This window comes from Bufo bufo, chromosome 4 (genome assembly GCF_905171765.1).
Source record: "Bufo bufo chromosome 4, aBufBuf1.1, whole genome shotgun sequence".
NCBI classification, from domain to species: Eukaryota; Metazoa; Chordata; class Amphibia; order Anura; family Bufonidae; genus Bufo; species Bufo bufo.
In genome coordinates, this window is record NC_053392.1 from 279,895,487 (window position 1) to 279,913,371 (window position 17,885).

At 41.4% G+C, this 17,885-nt stretch overlaps 1 protein-coding gene across 1 annotated transcript in view; it reads left to right on the forward strand.

Annotated features, from left to right (window-relative positions):
• Positions 1-17,885, forward strand: part of LOC120998109 (collagen alpha-1(XIX) chain-like) — a 378,018-nt gene that overhangs the window by 186,219 nt on the left and 173,914 nt on the right. Inside the window, exons 17-18 of the mRNA XM_040428629.1 lie at positions 8,348-8,401; positions 10,781-10,825. Coding sequence (XP_040284563.1) covers positions 8,348-8,401; positions 10,781-10,825 — 99 coding nt within the window. The remainder of the gene's footprint in view (positions 1-8,347; positions 8,402-10,780; positions 10,826-17,885) is intronic.

Sequence of the window (17,885 nt, forward strand, 5' to 3'; positions counted from 1 at the left end):
TATAGTCCGCTCAGGGCACTTGGCAGAGGAGCTATTTAAACTAATGACTCCACCCAGTGCACCTGATGAGGGGCGGATCCAGCACGAAAACCAAAACAAACACTAAACTCGTGCTGCAATCCTGGCCGACCTCCGCACATCGTCAGAGTGGGGCATGACAGTACCCCCCCCTCTACGGGTGACCTCCGGACACCCTGGACCAACCTTATCCGGATGGGACCTATGAAAGGCCCTCACCAGACGGCTGGCGTTGACATCTGACGCCGGAACCCACATCCTCTCCTCAGGACCGTATCCCCTCCAGTGAACCAGGTACTGGAGGGAACCCCGCAGAACTCTCGAGTCGAGAATCCTGGAGATCTCGAACTCCAAGTTTCCCTCGACCAGAACAGGAGGAGGAGGCAATGGCGATGGTACCACCGGTTTAACATATTTTTTTAGTAAAGACTTGTGGAAGACATCGTGGATCCTCCAAGTCTGCGGCAGATCAAGTCGAAATGCCACAGGATTGATCACAGCAGAAATCTTATATGGACCAACAAATCTTGGACCCAGTTTCCAAGATGGCATTCTCAACTTGATATTCCTAGTGGACAACCACACCAAATCACCCACACACAGGTCCGGACCAGTCACACGTCTCCTGTCAGCCATTCGTTTATACCTCTCACCCATCCTCTCCAAATTCCCTTGAATCCCCCGCCAGATAGCGGATAAGGCAGAAGAGAATCTCTCCTCCTCTGGCATCCCGGAGGAACCATAGAAACATAGAAACATAGAATGTGTCGGCAGATAAGAACCATTTGGCCCATCTAGTCTGCCCAATATACTGAATACTATGGATAGCCCCCGGCCCTATCTTATATGAAGGATGGCCTTATGCCTATCCCATGCATGCTTAAACCCCTTCACTGTATTTCTGCAGGAAGGCTATTCCATGCATCCACTACTCTCTCAGTAAAGTAATACTTCCTTATATTACTTTTAAACCTTTGCCCCTCTAATTTAAAACTGTGTCCTCTTGTGGTAGTTTTTCTTCTTTTAAATATGCTCTCTTCCTTTACCGAGTTGATTCCCTTTATGTATTTAAAAGTTTCTATCATATCCCCTCTGTCTCTTCTTTCTTCCAAGCTATACATATTAAGGTCCTTTAACCTTTCCTGGTAAGTTTTATCCTGCAATCCATGTACTAGTTTAGTAGCTCTTCTCTGAACTCTCTCTAGAGTATCTATATCCTTCTGGAGATATGGCCTCCAGTACTGCGCACAATACTCCAAGTGAGGTCTCACCAGTGTTCTGTACAGCGGCATAAGCACTTCACTCTTTCTACTGCTTATACCTCTCCCTATACATCCAAGCATTCTGCTGGCATTTCGTGCTGCTCTATTACATTGTCTTCCCACCTTTAAGTCTTCTGAAATAATTACTCCTAAATCCCTTTCCTCAGATACTGAGGTCAGGACTGTGTCAAATATTCTATATTCTGCCCTTGGGTTTTTACGCCCCAGGTGCATTATCTTGCACTTATCCACATTAAATTTCAGTTTCCAGAGTTCTGACTATTCTTCTAGTTTTCCTAAATCCTTTTCCATTTGGCGTTTCCCTCCAGGAACATCAACCCTGTTACATATCTTTGTGTCATCAGCAAAAAGACAAACCTTACCAGCGAGGCCTTTTGCAATATCACTTATGAAGATATTAAACAAAATCGGTCCCAGTACAGATCCCTGTGGAACCCCACTGGTAACATTACCTTGTTTTGAATGTTCTCCATTGACTACAACCCTCTGTTGTCTGTCACTCAGCCACTGCCTAATCCACTCAACTATATGGGAGTCCATGCTCAATGACTGCAGTTTATTGATAAGTCTTCTATGTGGGACAGTGTCAAAAGCCTTACTAAAATCTAGACCCAGAAAAGGTACCAAACTGAGGATGGAAACCGTATGCGCCAAAAAATGGTGACTTACCCGTGGACTCCTGCCTACGGTTATTCAATGCAAATTCTGCTAAGGGCAAGAACAAGGACCAGTCCTCCTGATTCTCAGCCACAAAGCACCTCAAGTAGGTCTCCAAGTTTTGAATGTTCTCCATTGACTACAACCCTCTGTTGTCTGTCACTCAGCCACTGCCTAATCCACTCAACAATATGGGAGTCCATGCTCAATGACTGCAGTTTATTGATAAGTCTTCTATGTGGGACAGTCAAAAGCCTTACTAAAAACCAGACCCAGAAAAGGTACCAAACTGAGGATGGAAACCGTATGCGCCAAAAAATGGTGACTTACCCGTGGACTCCTGCCTACGGTTATTCAATGCAAATTCTGCTAAGGGCAAGAACAAGGACCAGTCCTCCTGATTCTCAGCCACAAAGCACCTCAAGTAGGTCTCCAGGTTTTGATTGGTACGCTCCGTCTGACCATTCGACTGTGGATGAAAAGCCGACGAGAAAGAAAGTTGAATGCCAAGTCGAGAGCAGAACGCCCTCCAAAACCTGGAGACAAACTGCGTGCCCCTATCAGAGACAATATCCGAAGGAATACCGTGCAATTTAACAATATTATCCACAAAAATCTGCGCAAGAGTCTTAGCGTTAGGCAGACTTGTTAGTGGTATAAAGTGAGCCATTTTACTGAAACGATCGACTACCACCAAAATCACTGTTCTCCCGGAGGAACTCGGTAGGTCCGTAATAAAGTCCATGGACAAATGTGTCCAAGGACGAGATGGAATAGACAATGGAAGAAGTGAACCAGGCGGTCGAGTATGAGCAACCTTAGCCCGAGCGCAGGTTTCACAAGCTGCCACGTAATTCTCAATACTCTTACGCAAACCTGGCCACCAGAACCTCCGGGACACCAGATCACAGGTGGACTTACCACCAGGATGTCCAGCGAGAACAGTATCGTGATGTTCCTTAAACACCTTGTATCGTAGGCCCTCAGGAACAAACAACCTCCCTGGGGGACACAAACCAGGAGCCCCCTCCTGAGCTCCCAACACCTCCATCTCCAATTCAGGGTACAGAGCGGAGACCACCACTCCATTCGCCAAAATCGGCGCTGGATCTTCTGAATCACCTCCCCCAGGGAAGCTGCCAGACAAGGCATCAGCCTTGACGTTCTTGACCCCTGGGTGAAAGGTAACCACGAAATTGAACCTGGTAAAAAAAAGTGACCATCTGGCCTGCCTAGGGTTCAGACGCTTGGCAGATTGCAGGTAAGCCAAATTCTTATGGTCAGTATACACTGTAACGGGGTGAGACGCCCCCTCCAACCAGTGGCGCCATTCCTCAAAGGCCAACTTGATAGCCAACAACTCTCTATCTCCAACATCATAATTCCTCTCGGCAACCGAGAGCTTCTTGGAGAAGAAGGCACACGGGATCCACTTGCCAGGAGATGAACCCTGTGACAGCACCGCCCCAACCCCCACCTCTGATGCATCAACCTCCACTACGAATGGTTGAGACACATCCGGCTGCACCAGAATGGGAGCGGACACAAAATGCTCCTTAACAGCCGAAAAGGCCTGCAACGCCTCATCCGACCAGACAGAGACATCGGCGCCCTTCTTGGTCATATCAGTAAGAGGTTTTACTAGGGTAGAATAATTAGAAATAAATTTCCTATAATAATTTGTAAACCCCAAGAACCGCATCAAAGCTTTCTGATTCTCTGGTCGGTCCCACTCCAGAACCGCCCGGACCTTTTCGGGGTCCATACGAAAACCGGAATCAGAAAGCATGTATCCCAAGAACGGAAGCTCTTGCACCGCAAACAAACATTTCTCCAATTTGGCATACAACTTATTCTCCCGAAGGATCGTCAAAACCTGTCTCACATGATCCTGATGGGTCTTCAGATCAGGAGAATAAATTAAAATGTCATCCAGGTAAAATACTACGAACCTCCCCACCAAGTGATGAAAAATTTCATTGACGAATCGCTGAAATACTGCTGGCGCGTTCGTCAACCCAAAAGGCATCACCAGGTTTTCAAAATGACCCTCGTGCGTATTGAAGGCCGTTTTCCACTCATCCCCCTCCTTGATCCTGATCAGATTGTAGGCTCCTCTCAAATCCAACTTGGAGAACACCTTGGCTCCAACAATCTGATCAAAAAGATCAGAGATCAAGGGCAGGGGATATGGATCCCGGGCTGTAATACGGTTCAACTCCTGGAAATCCAAACACGGTCTCAGTGATCCATCTTTTTTCTTCACAAAGAACAAACCTACTGCCACTGGAGACTTAGATGGTCTAATATGACCCTTTGCCAAACTCTCGGCGACATACTTTCGCATGACCTCTCTTTCGGGTTGAGAGAGGTTGTAAAGCCGAGACTTTGGCAACTTGGCGCCAGGAATGAGATTAACTGGACAATCATAGTCCCGATGAGGGGGCAATTCCTGAGCCCCACCCTCCGAAAAAACATCCGCAAAATCAGAGAGATACGGAGGTAAAGCAGTAATGGACACTTCAGAAATAGATGTGACAAGACAATTGTCCGAACAAAACTCTCTCCAACCAATGATTTGTTTCGCTTGCCAGTCTATAATTGGGTTATGTCTAATCAACCATGGCAACCCCAAAACTATAGGAGCTGGCAAATCCTTCATGACAAAACAAGAAATAATTTCAGCATGTGAATCACCCACCCTTAAATGAATACCATGAACAATGTGAGTAAGACTCCTTTGAGAAAGAGGGGAAGAATCAATTGCAAAAACACGAATCTCGTTCTCTAACGTGCAAGTACTTAGTCCCAGGCCTTGAAGAAAAAGAAAGTCAATGAGGTTTACCCCAGCACCACAATCAAGGAATACATCAACAAACAAATTTTTTGACTCTAGCGCCACCATAGCTGAAAGGAGAAAACGGGAACTGCAGGGAGCTTGCATACCTGTCTGCTCCACCACACCATTCATACTACCAAGTGTGAGGGAGTTTTTTTTTTCTTTTTTCCTTTTCTCTTCCACCTGTGATTTAACATGAGGACAAAAAAAAAAAATGACCCCTCTTTCCACAAAAGTAACATAGTTTGTGCAATTTCCTAAAGTCTCTACTATCAGAATGGCAAGAAATCTGACCCAATTGCATGGGTTCCTCCGCTACTCCAGAGTTATAAGCAATATCACCCTGGGCAGAAGAAGAAACAAAACCACACGCAGGAGGGATCCCCTGCACGGAGGGACCCTTACCCCTCTCTCGGATACGTCTATCCAACCGTATAGCCAAAGACATTGCATTCTCTAAAGTATCCGGATACTCATGAAAAGCCAGGGCATCCTTTAACCTTTCAGATAACCCCTGACAAAACTGACTACGTAACGCGGGGTCGTTCCACCCCGACTCAGTAGCCCACCTCCTAAACTCTGTACAGTAACCCTCTGCAGTATGTTCACCCTGCAGTAAGTTACGCAATTTTCGATTCTGCCATCGAGACCCGATCTGGGTCATCGTAAATCAATCCCAGGGCTTGGAAAAATTCCTCCACTGACCGGAGAGCCAGAGAACCGGGCGGCAGAGAAAAAGCCCAGGATTGAGCGTCCCCTTTAAGCAGAGACATGATGATACCAACCCTCTGATCCTCAATACCTGACGAAAATGGACGCAGTCGAAAGTACAATTTGCATGACTCTTTAAATCGGAAAAAAATCATCCGTACTCCCTGTAAATCTGTCGGGAAGAGCGACTTTAGGCTCCCCACCAATTTGACCTGTACCTGATGCCAGAAACCTCTGACACTGTGTGACCGTACCACGCAGATCCGCAACCTCTGGGGATAAACCCTGCATGCGGTCAACCAGTGCATCAATTGACGCCATCACAAAAGCGCTGACTGATGGCAGTCACAGTATGGCGGATTATAATATCACGGCGGGCGTGCACTCAGTATGACAGATAACGAACCAACCAGGCTCTGGGCGAGAGACAGGGAAGGGTCACCTCCTAGCTAATCCCTGACCTCTTTCTTTGCACTGCTCAGCCCATCTACAGATCTTGAAGGTAGATCTGAGATGTCCCCGTGCCTGGGCTGACAAAACCCTGAATTCCCTGAGATGGTGAAGTGGGAAATAGGAGCAGCCTGCTCGCACAGAACCTGGATGGGAATGATGACACAAAACAAACAACTAGAAACAACACTTATCTTCCTGAGCTGGAGCAGACAGCCAACCTTCCTTCCTAGCTTCCAAGATCACAATAATGAATATAATCCGCTCAGGGCACTTGGCAGAGGAGCTATTTAAACTAATGACTCCACCCAGTGCACCTGATGAGGGGCGGATCCAGCACGACTCCAAAACAAACACTAAACTCGTGCTGCAATCCTGGCCGACCTCCGCACATCGTCAGAGTGGGGCATGACATGGGTGGTCATAACCCCTGGAAACGAGCAGTGTATAATGTGATGGAAAAATTAATCAAGCCAGCATTGGAGGCAATATGGACAATCACAATAAATTAATAAGTGCCTTGTCTACTTGATAAACACCATTTGCTCAAGTGAGACAACCCCTTTAAGTCAATAATATTGCATTGACGCGTCAAATTCATTTTTCAATTCATTGCCTGCAGCATCTATTCCTCATAGGTGGACTCAAAACAAAAGATAAATGAATATATCCAGTTTTCTGGTAGAATCAAAATTATATGGTAGACTCGGAACAAAAGATGAAGGTATAAGCGCAATTCCCCTTACAACACATCAGAATAAAAAATGAGAGAACAGGAAAGGGTAAGTTGTAATAATGCCCAAGCCATAGTAACACACCTGGCCCATCAAAGGAAATGGGGTCAACTAAAACAGGGTGAATGTGAAGTGGCAGCAATGAAACCTGATAAACTAATACCAGTTATACTTATAACATACCTGGTCACTTATGGTATAGTGCACAACCACCCTACACATGTAAAATTGGATCATGTAGCTCATGTATAGGTACTGTACATCAAATTCCCAGTATATTCACTTACTAACTGAATTGCTCTGTTTACGAAGACATTCCACATATCTTCTTTTATAGAAATAGATTTGCAATGGATGCCATAGACATTTGTTGCAGAAGTTTTTCTGACCGCAAACTGTCAACAAAACGCAAACCATTGAAAAAGTCTGTACTTCTGCATAAGGCCCCATTTAGATGTATGAAATTAATTTGTTAGTCAAACTCAGGTTACTGAGAATCTAAACTATGAATACATGCAACTACTCTTGCACTGAAAGTCGTTCTTCAGGGACCTTTTGTACACTTTTATTTGTAATCCAACAGTTCATATTCAGTAATGACCCATGTTTCATGAATAGATTTGGCATCACCATATATTTAGCTGACCTAGCAGTTATTCTAAATTTACTCCATTTAGTGTTCCAATAGTAGTATTTAAATGCCAGTAAGGTGAAAAATGCCCAATTATCACTCTGGTAAGTTCATGACTAGTAAGAATTTAAAATATAACTTTTAGGGAAATGCTAATAAATAGCCAAATCAAAAAAAGTTATGGTAACCAGTAACCATATTAACAAGATGTCCATCCAGAATCGGGTTTACCAGCCATTATTTTATTACCAGCCGTGCCTCTAAATTTCTAAGCCATCTGAAATAAATTAGGTGTTAAACAGAATACACAACTCCTTTATATTCTTCTAAAATGATCCTAATTGTATGTTTATATCGACTAAAAATTCTTCCCATTTTACTTACAAGCAGGAGTCTTGTAGACTTGATTTAACTTTACTATATTTTCATGAGAAAATAAATAGGAAAAATTAGCCCTAAACGATTGCTTTGCTTAGCTAGAGATAAAAATGAATTCACGCTTCATAGCCTTTTCTATATTCCCTGTCTGGAGGTGCATGTGTTCACATCATAATTCAAGCAACTTTGATGCCCTCTTATCCTACGCTTTGGGTAATGTAGTATTTTAACACTGCATTATTACTGTGTTTTATTATACCTATTTGTCCAGAAGGAAAGTGCATCCTTTATACGTTTGGTACCTTTTATTAGACCAATGTAAAAATTATTCAGTGGTGTTGTTGCTTGGGCCCATAAATTTGGGAACTGCAGATGCAGTATCAGAAAATAGAACTTTTACAGCAATTATATTTTGCTTCAGATAACCTTTCTTAAGTTTTTATTGTGAAATAAATATGTAGGAGGATAATTAAAACTGTCACTAAGGCTTCTCTAACTACACCAAAAAAGAGTGACCTGCGGATGCTTAAATTATATATACACAAAAATAGCAGATTTATTAGGTATCTTGTAAATGTAAAGTCTTCTTTATGTGTGTGGTATAATGTAATGCAGGTTATGCTGTAAAGATCCTTTTTTTTTCTAGGGCGAGCCTGGGCCGATGGGACTGCCAGGACTTGAAGGTCTCCCCGGGGAGAAGGTAGGAGAATTTTTCCTTGTTCTACATTATTATTGCCTGCAAGTTTCTTGCAGTTTTTCAGTAAAAGTGACATGTTCCTTTATATTCAAAGAAGTCTTAGTGGTGTCTGTGCCCATTTGTATAGTAATTGATGCTGCCATACTGTAGTTTATATCATCGAAACCTAAAACAACTATCTTTTCATTTTACAAAGCAGAGTTAAAGCAGTATCTGATTTCCATATTTCCATAATCATATTACAACCTCATATGGCCTATGCATGCAAATTACCTGCAAGCTTTGATGACTTTGATGCAAACAGATGGATAGGTACAATTATACATGAGAGTGAATCGATCATTATACATATGTAAACACTAGATGTTAATGTTTTTAAGTAAGGTGAAATACGACTACTGAGATTTAACCATTGAAAAGACCTAAGAAACCTGCAAAAAGTTATTCCATGCAAATATTCATTCAATGCTTTCTTCTGTCTTGTGTATATATGTATACATGAAACAGATCTGTATGTGTGCATGTCTATTTTGTTTGCAAAATGGACATGCATATCTTTGCATATGATATTCATCACATACTCTCATATTTTGGAGGAGAGCATATTCATACAGTGTGTGATTGTCAAATTCAGTATACTTATAAATACCTAAAACTAACATACTCACATACACATACAAACTGTTATGATAAAAACAAGTCAAAAAGTAATGTTAGCTAAAGTTGCAAATAGTGGTAAATCTCAAAGTAAGGCCACTAAACAATTTCTCAGTCACGACCAAAGCACTGAACCAAAATTGATAAAATCATCAAGAAGCTCTGTCAGATAAGATTAGAATATGTGTTAGAGCTACAGATTTATCAAAATGAAGTGAACTTCACATCTAGTCAACATGTTTCATGAATTCAGTGAAGAACAGTAGATAGGTCATTAGAATGCTTGCTGGATGTCTCCTGAGAGATGGTAGACAGCACCGGCAAATAACCGTAGAAAAATGGTTCAATTAGATGACTTAACTGTACACCAGAACATAGGGATGTATAATGCTCTAATCAAATCAGGATGAAGTTTTTAGGTTTGACAGGAATGACAGAATGTATATTCAACATTGTATTCAATGTGAAGGTAGATGTCATAACCAGAATACTGCTGCTTTATGTCCATAGTTATACATACAACTCGATAATCAAACAACTTTTTTATGTATTATTAAACATGCAAAATGTTACATTTTGAGGTTAGACAAGGCAATTCCATTTCATGTGCCTATAGGGCATATCTATAGTATATAAGGAAGTTAACTGCTTGGAACACCCTCAGTTAGCAAAAGCTGCTAACAAAGAATGGCTTCACTCCAGCAGACCTGGCTTACATGGTCACCCATTTATATCAATAGTTGGAATGTGATACTACGTTATTCCTGTGGTGCCATCATGTAGATTCCTAAGATTTCTGAAGCTCTAATTAATCAAAACACATTCCATTAAAAAATTGTGTTGCTTAGTTTACCATAAAATAAATTGTGTAACAATGTTTTGTGCACATAGTTTACACTTTGCCAGATAGACATGTAGATAGATAAATAGATTACACAGACATAGATAATACTGTAGATAGACATACAAATGATGGATTGATAGATAAATGACAGGCAGGCAGAGAGATAGATTCCGTGGTGAAACAAATATGAGATTTCTTTTATTCACCCATGTGGCATTGAGAAAGGCCCCATTGAGCAGGGCTGAAATGCTAAATGGGTGAATAAAAGTAATTTTATTTTTATCCCCAAAGAATCTGGAATGCTGCCTCATTTCTTTTGGAACATGGAGAGAAATAGAGTTATGTATATAGGCTGACACTCTCATTCATATTCACAACAAACGCAAACTAAAATAAGAATTGCTAGTATAATCAGACATTTTTTCCTGAAGCCATCCCTAAAGCCACACATTGTTACCCAAGGGATTCTTAAAGACAAATACTTGACACCTAGTTGTTTAATACATTATATTTTAACTTATACTATACAGAGCCTATTTACTACTGTACTAGTCTATATTTAATGGAGCACATATTCTGCAAGGCTACGGTTTGGCATGTAGAATTAATTCAGCACATTCATTCCCCTGAGGTTCTCTTAACCTCATGCACTAATGTTTACATATCTGTAGAACAAAGGCATAATGGAGGATTCAGACTGGAGAGATTAGAAGTGTCAGCTGGATTAGCTAATGAATTATATTCTTGACTAAGCATTGACAAAATGTATAAGACAAACTGCTGTTCTTTGAGCCATAAATATATCATTTGTCTCTCTTGTTTCATAAATAAGGCATGCTCTGGATTGCTAAACAGGATTGTGTATATTATTTGTGTCCTAGGGAGATCGAGGACAAATTGGTCCACCGGGAATTGCTGGGATACCAGTGAGTAGATTTGGCAGCTTTTACAATTCAATAGTGAACAATGCTGAAAACACATATAAATTCCAATTACTCTGACAAATCCACCAGGCTACCGTATATTGAGCAAAAGAAATGTTGTTAAAATATATGCCAAGTTATTTTATTATGTAGAGTTTATGACCTTAAATCTATTTCATTGAATTCAATAAAAACTGCTTTAAAAAATTCTGAACACTGAGAATGAAACAAATATAAAATCATTTTATGTCCATTAGCAATGGTTAGCATTCAATAGTCTAGCTTCAATTCTCTAACATTAAATATCCCGCAAAATGCCATCAGTTTCATATTCAATTGGGTTGGGTCATGTATGAAAGCTATAACCTATCCACAGGATAGCAGATAACCCACTTGATTCATGGGAGTCTGACTGCTGGGACCCTTACTGATCCAGAGAATGGGGGTCTGAGCGGTCGGACCCACATTCATCAGTTGGTTATCCCCTTGTGTTTAATTAACTGAAAGTAATTTTTGTTGTATGTTTGGGAGGGGACTTTGTCCTATATTATGGATGTTTTAAACACTTAGTAGGTCTCAATAGTTTCTTCACAGCATTGTCCATTCTCCCACTTTTTAACTAGAAAAAAAATCCTAAAACCTTCTAAGAACTCTTCTAGTCAAATTAATGGCCTACCATGTTTCTTATCATCACCCTTTGGAATAGTTACATTGAAAGTCAGACAGGCACTATACCATGAACATTGACCAAGCCTACAAATACTGTCAGGACAGGTGATCATCTAATGTGTCTAGATTCTCTGTCAGTAGAAAGAAGGGTTGATAATGTTAAATTTGAACATGCCAAATCCTTTGTTTCCAAAGGAAATAACCCATCACCAGATATGTCTGACAGCAGCTTACCCCTCTCCCTATTGAGAACACATGCATGTTCGGCCGAGTTGAGCACGCCTTTGCTTGACAGCGTATTCGGTACGAAAAGTTTACCGCAGAAGTTGCCCCTAGGAAAAACTTATGATGGGGGAACAGGGGGTACCTTCTAACTAAGAAACAAAGTGCTTATTATTACTAATGGCTATGGAAGCGTTACACTTCAAATCTCTAGTGCTTATGCTAAAGTAGTGTTACATTACTAGGTATTTGGCCTTCCACAACTGGGGTCATTTCTGAACCTCCTGAATTAACTTAAAGGGGTATTTTGTTTGTGTTAAGTGAAGCGAAGCATTGGAAGCAGAATTCCATCTGAAATTTAGGAAAACTTTGATTCACAACGAATCAAAATTTCCCCGTGCTCTGTGGTATCAGTTTTTTCTAAAATGGCAGCTGCACAAGATCACCCATAATGCCGTGCAGCCAGCGAATCCGCAGATAGCCATAACCTGTGATAATCCTAGCCCTATAAAACCCTCATCTCAAATTGTCTCCTCTATGAGCTGAGCATAGGGAGAAATGTGGCAAGAGCTCATGCACCAGGAACAGTGTAGAGGAAGAGTGCAGGGAGAGTGCAGAGAGACTTATGCTGCATCAGTTTTATTTATTCCTACATTTACTTTTTCCTACATCAGCAGTAAACTAGTTCAATACCAATAAGATGGAAGCCTTTATTATTCCACTGCCAGTGTGCCAACCAATACCGTTCGGGCTGCACCCCTTAGGTGGGCTAGGTCTTAGGCTACTTTCACACCTGCGTTCAGGTGTCCGCTCGTGAGCTCCGTTTGAAGGGGCTCACAAGCGGCACCGAACGCAGCCGTCCAGCCCTAATGCATTCTCAGTGGATGCGGATCCGCTCAGAATGCATCAGTCTGCCAGCGTTCAGCCTCCGCTCCGCTCAGCAAGCGGACACCTGAACGCTGCTTGCAGCGTTCGGGTGTCTGCCTGGCCGTGCGGAGGCAAGCGGATCCGTCCAGACTTACAATGTAAGTCAATAGGGACGGATCCGTTTGAAGTTGACACAGTATGGCTCAATTTTCAAACGGATCCGTCCCCCATTGACTTTCAATGTAAAGTCAAAACGGATCTGTTTGCATTATCATGAACAAAAAAAAAAAAACTTTTATTTTTTTTTTGTTCATGGTAATGCAAACGGATCCGTTCTGAACGGATCTAAGCGTTTGCATAATAGGAGCGGATCCGTCTGTGCAGATACCAGACGGACCCGCTCTGAACGCAAGTGTGAAAGTAGCCTTAATGATGACCATCCTTGTCTTTTGCTGGCTTTACTTTTTCCAAATCATCCTTCTTGGTCCCCATGTCCTAGAAAAGTCAGCAAGATGCAGAGAGAGGAGGAACTGGATGTTCCTGATGACATATTCTTATCGATATTATATGATGTCGAAGAGAAGGAAAAGCAGATGGCAGAACAAGGGCTGCCACCTGTAGGGCAGAAGAGCGTTGGGGTTAGAGAAGTGGGTATGCCAGAGCTGATTAATATTCAGTGTTTACTGTCAAATAACCTGCAGGAGATTGCAGGCAAGAACAGCAATAATATACATATTGTGCCCCCACCTAGCCAGCTAAACCCCATACCAGCAAAAGCTCCTGTTTTAAGGTGCTGCCCGGCCATTAACAATGAAGAAGGACTATACAGTGCAGTCTTCATTATTAAATGAAAGGCAGCTACAGGCTAATTGGCCGTGCTTTTCTAAGCTTCACTCATCTCTAGTCACTATGTTCAGGATCTCTGTTTGCAGTCATTCAGCAGTGGATAAAAATCTAGTCCTAGTCATGTGATGGATACACAGATACAGGGCTAACAAGGTATGGCCACATAGGGGAGAATTGCTGCTCTACATTGTGCCCTGCTTGGATAGCAACATCTGATACAAATCCACATCATAATCCATGTGTGCTACATGTCGATGTAAAGGTGAAACTCGAAAAATTTGAATATCGTGAAAAGTTCATTTATTTCAGTAATGCAACTTAAAAGGTGAAACTAGTGATGAGCGGCAGGGGCAATATTCGAATTTGCGATATTTCGTGAATATTTTGTAGAATATTCGCCATATATTTGCGAATTCGAGATTATATTCTTGATTGCAATGTATTATTCGTGTAATGCGCATGAAATACCGGCATGGGTCACTTATGCTACATTTTTCAAGCTGGTATAAGTTTCCTGAGACTGTAGAAAATGGTTGGTACGGCAGAACATTAGAATAGCTTTATATGCAGATAGAATGCTCCAATATATTTGCGCTTGCGAATGTTCGGCAATTAATGATAAGCATATTTTTTTTGCAATACGTGCAACTTGTGACATCACAGCACTATGTCTGTATCATGTATGTATGGACAGCAGAACCTATTACACTGCCTAAAACCCTGCACTGGAACCTATCAGCTACACTATAGATCAATCTAACCTACACTGACTATCTCCCCCTAACTATCAGAATTATATATACAGTGCCTTGCAAAAGTATTCACCCCATTGACTTTTTTCATATTTTGGTACATTACAGCCTTAAGTTCAATATTTTGTTAATCTGATTTTTATGTGATTGATCAGAACACAATAGTCTAAGTTGGTGAAGAGAAATGAGAAAAATATATAAATAAAACTATTGTTTAGAAATAGAAAACAGAAAATTGGCATGTGCGTATGTATTCACCCGCTTTGTTAGGAAGCCCATAAAAAGCTCTGGTGCAACCAATTACCTTCAGAAGTCACATAATTAGTGAAATGATGTCCACCTATGTGCAATCTAAGTGTCACATGATCTGTCATTACATATACACACCTTTTTTGAAAGGCCCCAGAAGCTGCAACACCTAAGCAAGAGGCATCACTAACCAAACACTGCCATGAAGACCAAGGAACTCTCTAAATAAGTAAGGGACAATGTTGTTGAGAAGTACAAGTCAGGGTTAGGTTATAAAAAAATATCCAAATCTTTGATGATCCCCAGGAGCACCATCAAATCTATCATAACCAAATGGAAAGAACATGGCACAACAGCAAACCTGCCAAGAGACGGCCGCCCACTAAAACTCACGGACCGGGCAAGGAGGGCATTAATCAGAGAGGCAGAACAGAGACCTAAGGTAACCCTGGAGGAGCTGCAAAGTTCCACAGCAGAGACTGGAGTATCTGTACATAGGACGACAATAAGCCGTACGCTCTATAGAGTTGAGCTTTATGGCAGAGTTGCCAGAAAAAAGCCATTACTTTCAGCAAAAAACAAAAAGGCTCGTTGTGAGTTTGTGAAAAGGCATGTGGGAGACTCCCAAAATGTATGGAGGAAGGTGCTCTGGTCTGATGAGACCAAAATTGAACTTTTCGGCCATCAAAGAAAACGCTATGTCTGGTGCAAACCCAACACATCACATCACCCAAAGAACACCATCCCCACAGTGAAACATGGTGGTGGCAGCATCATGCTGTGGGGATGTTTTCAGCAGCCGGGACTGTGAAACTGGTCAGAGTTAAGGGAAAAATGGATGGTGCTAAATATAGGGATATTCTTGAGCAAAACCTGTACCACTCTGTGCGTGATTTGAGGCAAGGAGAGTGAACTTTCAGCAGGACAATAACCCCAAACACACTGCTAAAGCAACACTTGAGTGGTTTAAGGGGGAACATGTAAATGCGTTGAAATGGCCTAGTCAAAGCCCAGATCTCAATCCAATAGAAAATCTGTGGTCAGACTTAAAGATTGCTGTTCACAAGCACAAACCATCCAATCTGAAGGAGCTGGAGCAGTTTTGCAAGGAGGAATGGGCAAAAATCCCAGTGGTAAGATGTGGCAAGCTCATAGAGACTTATCCAAAACGACTTGGAGCTGTGATTGCCTCAAAAGGTGGCTCTACAAAGTATTGACTTTAGGGGGGTTAATAGTTATGCACATTGACTTTTTCTGTTATTTTGTCATATTTGTTTTTTGCTTCACAATAAAAATAAATTAAAAAATGTTGTGCGCAAGTTCTGTAAATTAAATGATGCAAATCCTCAAACAATCCATGTTAGTTCCAGGTTGTGAGGCACCAAAATGCAAAAAAAGTTAAGGGGAGTGAATACTTTTGCAAGGCACTGTATAAGTTAACGTTCTAATGTAATTCAAACAAAGCGCAGAGCACAGCAATGACACTGCTGTCTCTTTCATAACTGCAATAAACTTTAGAAAATAGCTGCTGGGGAGGTTCTTATATAGTAAGGTGTAGGCAACTTTCCTATTGGTTGCTAGGGATGTTGCTAAGCTGTGACAAAGCCTTCTCATTGGCCCACAAGCTAGAAGAAGGGAGGGATGATCACCTAAATTCGTCATTACGAATATATATAGCACTATATTCGTGAATTCTCGAAGTGGTGATATTCGCGCTAAAAATTTGCTTTTAGAATATTCGCGCTCAACACTAAAACTAACATATGAGATAGACTCATTACATGCAAAGAGAGATATTTCAAGCCTTTATTTGGTATAATTTGGATGATTATGGCTTAAAGCTTATGAAACCCCAAAGTCTCAATTTTGAGGTACCCTTTGCTCAGGGGGTATGGATTAATTTGCTGACTAGAGTGTGACACTTTGAGCCTAGAATATTGAACCTTTTTCACAAAACTCTAATTTTAAGCTGCATTAATGAAATAAATGGACTTTTGCACGATATTCAAATTTTTGGGGTTTCACCTGTATAGCAGATTTCACTGTGGGATGCGATTTTTTTCAATCTTCCACTTTTCTAGTACCACTTGAAACCAAACCTAAATTCAGTATCAAGGTTTTTTACAGTAATAATTAATTCACAAAGTTAATACGCGAAGTCTTGCAAGACTTCACAAAGTAATAACTTTGGCTCATCGGAGCCAAGACACTCCTGCTCCGTACAGTATTACAACAAAATTTTATGCAAATCGACTTTGGATGAAGCAGCTGAAGTCGATTTGTTCATCACTAATTATATTGAATTTATGTGATAAAATTGGAATAGCTGCTCGTTTTTTACTTTTGGGTTCCAGAAGCCATAACTGTTTTATTTTTTTGTTCACATAGCTATATGAGGGCTTGTTTTCTGCTGAAAGGTACTATTGTTAATGACACCATTTAATATTCCATGCAACATAGAAGAAAGCTGGACAAAAATTCTAAATATGTTGAAATTGGAAAAAAATGCAACCCCACCATAGTTTTATGGGTTTTTGTTTTTACATCAAAAAAATTACTTTTTTATATTTATGTTCATGGAGCTGTGTTAGATCTAATTTTTTGAAGGCGGGCTGTATTTTTCATTGATACTATTTTGGTGTGTGTATGACTTGTTGATCAATTTTATCACACTGTGGTTCACTGTGACATGGCTTGCTGTGTTGCTCATGTTTGTGCTCTGGCATACTGGCTTCGGTGGATTCAGTGTAGGCTGGTTGCCTTTGGCGACGCGTAGTAACGACTGCCTGTGTGTTTTGACGTTTCTTCCTTGCTTTCCCCTCTCTGTCTCCTGGTTTGCGTGGCGTTAATGTCTTGGTTTGGGTTTGGTCAAATCACTGCAAAAAATGCACCAAAATGATACGCAACTGACAATACTAGCTAATTCCTCAAACCGATGTTAAAAGCTGAGAACTTTGCCAATATCTTTCAGTCAGGAACAAATCGGAGCTCCTCATGCACCACGTCACGGTGTCTCAGCACGCATGGGGTCCTACCACTCAACTACCTGTGGTGTGTGAACAGGGTCTGAATAGTGCTAGAAACCAACTCACAGCCAGACTCTCACATGCCTCCATAGTGGTATCACCAATGCACTGAGGTAGAATAAAGCTGTGAGCCACACCCAAAACAGACCATGTGACACAGAAGCTACCAGGCGCAAAAGAATGTTACCAACAAATGAAGTGGCACATTCCATACACATAATGATAAAAACTCACTGAAAAAAGTAGCCTAAACTGGTGGAAATGCTCCAAACCCAGACACTGTAGCGTGACTATAACCGGGGGAGCAATTCCTCCACATGCGGTCCGCAGACCCATATACCCAGCAAAAAATGCGTACAATGGAGGATGCCGGGGCGGAACACATGCACCACAAGAACATCTTACACAAAATGATACATTGTGCAGATGAAA